At 42.1% G+C, this 4,933-nt stretch overlaps 1 protein-coding gene across 2 annotated transcripts in view; it reads left to right on the top strand.

Annotated features, from left to right (window-relative positions):
- Window positions 1-2,689: 2,689 nt before the first annotated feature.
- The window catches only part of GABRA1 (gamma-aminobutyric acid type A receptor subunit alpha1), a 288,453-nt gene continuing 286,209 nt past the window's right edge, over window positions 2,690-4,933 (top strand). Inside the window, exons 1-2 of one of the 2 annotated variants that reach the window (XM_082256517.1) lie at window positions 2,690-2,914; window positions 4,599-4,687. In XM_082256517.1, coding sequence (XP_082112643.1) covers window positions 4,614-4,687 — 74 coding nt within the window. In that variant the 5' untranslated portion in view covers window positions 2,690-2,914; window positions 4,599-4,613. Of the gene's footprint in view, window positions 2,915-3,270; window positions 3,379-4,598; window positions 4,688-4,933 lie in introns of those variants that run through there. The other variant, XM_082256516.1, reaches the window with a different exon arrangement.

Here is a 4,933-nt window from a genome sequence, read left to right as displayed (position 1 = left end):
ACCTTTATTATTTTTTAATTAAAATTTTTTAGGAGCCCGTTGGGGTTCTGTGGTAAAAATTCAGGGGTCTAAACAGTTCCCTGATGTCTCAATTTCTGACAAAGAAAGGAATTAAGGACACAGATTCTTCAATTCCTTTCTTTGCAGCCTCAGCTGCACTGGACAAAGAATGAATAATTAGAAAGTGCTCTTGTGCTGAATGGTTTCTCATTAATTCACAAACTGGACCATAGTAAACACAGTTTACTGTGCTTCAGTTATTAATGAACAAAGTGAGTGATCAGTACCGACACTCTCCATCCTGACACATTGCAGCAGCCTGCGGGGAGGCAAGAGGTGGGCTGGCAGCGCTGGGGGGGGGGGGGAAGGAAAGGATCAGGTCCCAGGCAGCAGAAAGAGAGGTGAGGTTGGGGTGGAGAGGGTGGCATTTACTGGAACCGATCAATATCGGCTGTATTTTCCTCCTGCAGTGGCTGCAGGAGCAAAATACAGCCGATCAGTTCTAGCAAATGCTGCCCCCACTGCCCTTCCTATTCAGGTCTGAGTACAAAACAGAAACGTAGCAGGCTGAATCCCTGGCAGTGTGGGCTCGCTGAGCAGCTAGCTGGTGTGTGAGCTCGGCATCCTGTAAATGCAGCTCAGCTGCTCAGCTGGGTCAGTTTACCCCGACCCAACCTCCCAAATCCCAGCTAGTTAGCACTGCAAACATTGGACCCTCTCAAATTGGCACCCTCCTCAAGTTTGCATCCGGCTCATAAGTTCCTCCCTGCTGCCGCCCTCTCAGTTTCAGCCCTGCCCCTCCCTCCTGTTGAGTGCCATCACAGCAAGCAGCTTGCTATAGGGGCACCCAAGCCTTGCCGCAGCTCTGTGCATCCATACAGACATGGAACCACGGTTTTGCCCCACCTCCTCTCTCTGCTCATTGGCTAACTGACTTTGATTGGCAGCATCGGGAGCCAATGGCAACACTACTGTGTCTCAGCCAATCAGTTGCTCAATGACCGAGGAACTTGTGCACATCGCTGGATTGAGATGAGGCTCGGGTAAGTATTGAGGAGCTGAGGGGGGCTGCTGCACACTGAAGGTTTTTTATCTTAATGCATAGAATGCATTAAAGTGTTTGTAACTTTAAAAAAAGAGAGAAATCCTGTTCCCTTATAGCTTGTTAATCAGCACAGTGTTTGTGCCATCTAACCTGTCCTTCTGGAAGCTGTATATAACCTGGCAAGTTATTGCCCTCTTCTCTGCAAACTGACCACGGTTTATCATGGTTTCTGAGCCCTGACACCGTAGTCAGTTTATGTGCCCTCATCATCCACTGTGTCTCCCCCCCCCCCCCTGCCTGTCAGCTCCTGTGTTTGTCTATGTATGCCCTCTTGCCCCCCCCCCCCGCCATTTTTGAAGCCTCTAAATACCTTTTTTTACATATCTTCAGGCCAGTCACGTGACTACCAGCTGCCCTCCTACACTGATCCAGGGCTAAAGTGGGAGGGGTTGAGCGGCTTGCACATCGGTCGTATGATCTCCCCGGCTGACATCAGAGGGAGATCTCATCCCCTCCCACTGTAGCCCTGGATTGGAGTAGCAGAGCAGCCGGGAGTCACGTGACCAGCCTGAAGATATGTGAAAAAAGGTATTTAGACGTATTAATTAAAAAAAACAAAACACTTATACAGTGTGTTATTGTTGCATACAAAAAGGGTCTGCTAGTGAATCACTTATTTGGGTTACAAACACTTTAAAATTAAAAACCATCTGCCTTTACAACCACTTTAAGCTTGAAGGTGAAATGCTGTTATATGAAATATCAATATTTTTATGTATTTATATACTGCATTTAGTTTTGGGTGGAGCACAATTTAATCAATTTTGGGTGGAGCGTGGTTTATTTATTTATTTATTTTTATGTAGTTATGTACTATATATGATTTGTTACTTATTTAGCATTCACCAAGGTGTATTAGAGGAGATATTTGTGAACTCTAGAAGGGATAAAAAGTTCTGTTTATAACACACTTCATTTAATCTTTAAAAAAGCTTAATGGTGATAGATTTATTAGGTATTGGATTGGGGAACACCATTTATGTTATAGAAGCAAAAGGGAAGGCGGGAGCACAGGATCTTTTTTTTTTTTTATTGGTTTAACAATCTGTCATTCAGTTGGAGTATACAGGGACTTTGAAATATACATGGCCACTTGAACAGTTACAAGAACATTTTCACGGTGCTGAAAGATGATTGTGTCCACTCTACAGCGCCGAGCAAACAGTTAATTAAAAATGACTCCTGTCAAACAACAGATCAAATGGTCAAATGCCCAGTCCTCAAATAAGTCCCCCCCCCCCCACCTCCCCTCAGCCAATAAAATACACTGCAGACTGTCAAAGGATTTGATCCCCCCCCCCCCCCATCCAGCTCAAGGGATTAAAAGACGACAGCAGCACAAGTTAAATCTTGTTGCCTATAAAAAATGGGCGTATCGGTCTATAGATGAGAGATTGGTACCACCTTCCATTCTAAAATAAAATCTCCCTGGCATGAAGTCACAGCTTATTTCACATCCGGTTTACCCCGGGACTGTCTTGCAATAATAATAAAAAAAAAAAAAGAATAAAAAAAAAAAAAGCATTGTTGTAGCCGTGATCTCCAAACTAGGAAGGAATTTAAGGGGGGGGGGGGGGGGGTTTGATTCTCAAGGAGGGAGCTAGCGATGCGCTTGTGATTGCTTCTGCTGCTGGATGAGTGAGAGGCAGGGCCGTGCAGAACTCCCAGCCTCAGCCACTCTCTGCTTTCCCTGGCTCTCTCCAAGTCACTTTCACAAGACTGGATTTTACAAGCAACCACCTCTCTTTCTCCCACTCCTGTTTTTTTTATTCCTCCTCTCCCTCTTTCCGAGCATCAATCGTATCCTAGGTAAGGGCTCTGCTGTTTCCTAAATGTCACCACTTAGCAGCCTACATCGCCTGATGTACATTTTGTCCATTTTTCCTCTCTAACATGCAACACTGAAGCTGTGACCATTTTCTCTCTCACTTTGGAAATCCGCAGCGATCGATGGCAGGTTTAGAAGATCAGTTGTGTTGTGTTTTGTTTTTAGGGACAGGCTGAACGGCTCTGCAGGACTTAAAGGGTGGAGAACAAAAAGAGAAAAAAAAAAAGCTTTTCATAGGGAAGTTAATGTGGGGTTTTGCTCATCTACAAGTCTAAACGACTTAGTCGACTGATAGAAGCTCTGCATTTTTTTTTTTTTTTGTGTCTGTAATTCTTCTCAGCGACAGAGATATTGCTTTATAGCAGCCATCCAAAAAAAAAAAACAAAAGAGAAAAAAAAAAACCTGTAGTAATATTGAAGGTATTGGAGGATAATGAGATTTAAGGTAAGATTGGCTGAAATGGTGGTTTTTAATTTCTAAGAATGACAAGATTCCAGGAAGACAGGGATAGTTTAGCAGAGCAGCAGATGTGTGTATTTCAGTGCGTGCTACGATGAGATAGTCAGATTGTGCATGCTTTTGATTTCCTATGTACACCATTCATCTACATCTTGCAGCGTTACATGATTAAACCTCATGCACGTATATCACCAAGAACCTTCAGCATGTGCCATCACAATGGAGGCTGCATGCTTTCAATCGCATTTTATACTCCCTGTCTGTTTTTTAGCCCAGTGTTTACATGAGAGTGATGCAAACTGTGTTTCTATTGATTCCAATTGCACAAGGGATGTGGGGAATGACCGTCTGTGTGCTTGTTTTTTTTTTTTTTTATTCTAAAGCCAAAGGCACAGCATGCTACTAGCACCCTTAAAATAAATGGTTGAAAGTAGCATGAATGAGACTTGGTTATAGCTGCTGTGCTCAAGGCTACAGACACTCTCTGCCAACAGAACTTTCAGATAGATCACAATGGCAATGGTTTAAGTAGATCTGGAAACTTGAGTGCTGGTGGACTTTGTGTTTGGATAGAATGGAGATAATCGAGAACATGGGAAACACAGAATAAAAAAATAAAAAAAAATAGAAGATCTACCGCAGGCTAACACATCTGGGGCACTGTATGTGTGTGTGTGTTGTTTTTAATTTTCCCGATACATTATTTTTTAATCTTAAAGAGGTCGTGTGTCAGAGCATGAAACTCCCATGTAACAGATGGGGTATTAAAATAATGAGATTAAACAGCAGCCCTGAGAATCACATGGAGTTTGACATGAGCTGTTTGAAAAGCTTCAACTAACAAGCATGGAAATGCATTCCTAAAACTGCATTAAGGCAAAGTTCTTATATGATGTCTTTCCAAAATATAGATAGCTGACTCATTTCATCAGCAATTATAGCCGAGTTTGCTCAGAAAAGCTGACACATTTTTTTTTTGGCTGTCAATATCATGAGCAATACCCCCATTGGTTTATGTATATTCACGTTACATGCAAGGACTGGAGCCTTGCAGCAACATGAAACTATAGAACTTTATTCGTGATTTTGGTCAATTAATCATATTTTGCATAATTATGCATTTCATTTTATAGTCAACACAGGAAATAAAAAAAAACTTTATTCAATCTAGTTCACCTCTTACCTGTGCTTATGTTTTCCTGTAGACTCAAGGAATTGCAATGAGGAGGAAAACCATCTTGTTTGATTGTCTTTGGGCCTGGACAGTTATTTTAAACACATTAACAGAAATAAGGTGAGTAGAATTTACTAACGTGACATATTGCCTGGTACGAGCTACTTGCAGAGGGATGTCTGTTCTTTTTTCTTGACTTGCCTTTGTACCAATAACACAGTGACCCCTTTTCCTAGGAAAGATCAACTTAATGAACCAGTTCGCTTCTTAACCCATTATTTTTCCTCTCCATTATGACCTGTCCTGAACTTAAATGCATTATGTATGTGAAGAATGAAGTGCATGTGGATTGGAAGTCTATTAATT

Source organism: Pelophylax lessonae, assembly GCF_965119305.1.
Source record: "Pelophylax lessonae genome assembly, chromosome: 4".
NCBI lineage: Eukaryota > Metazoa > Chordata > Amphibia > Anura > Ranidae > Pelophylax > Pelophylax lessonae.
The sequence above is the reverse complement of the archived record's forward strand: the minus strand, read 5'-3'. Positions and strand labels throughout refer to the sequence as shown.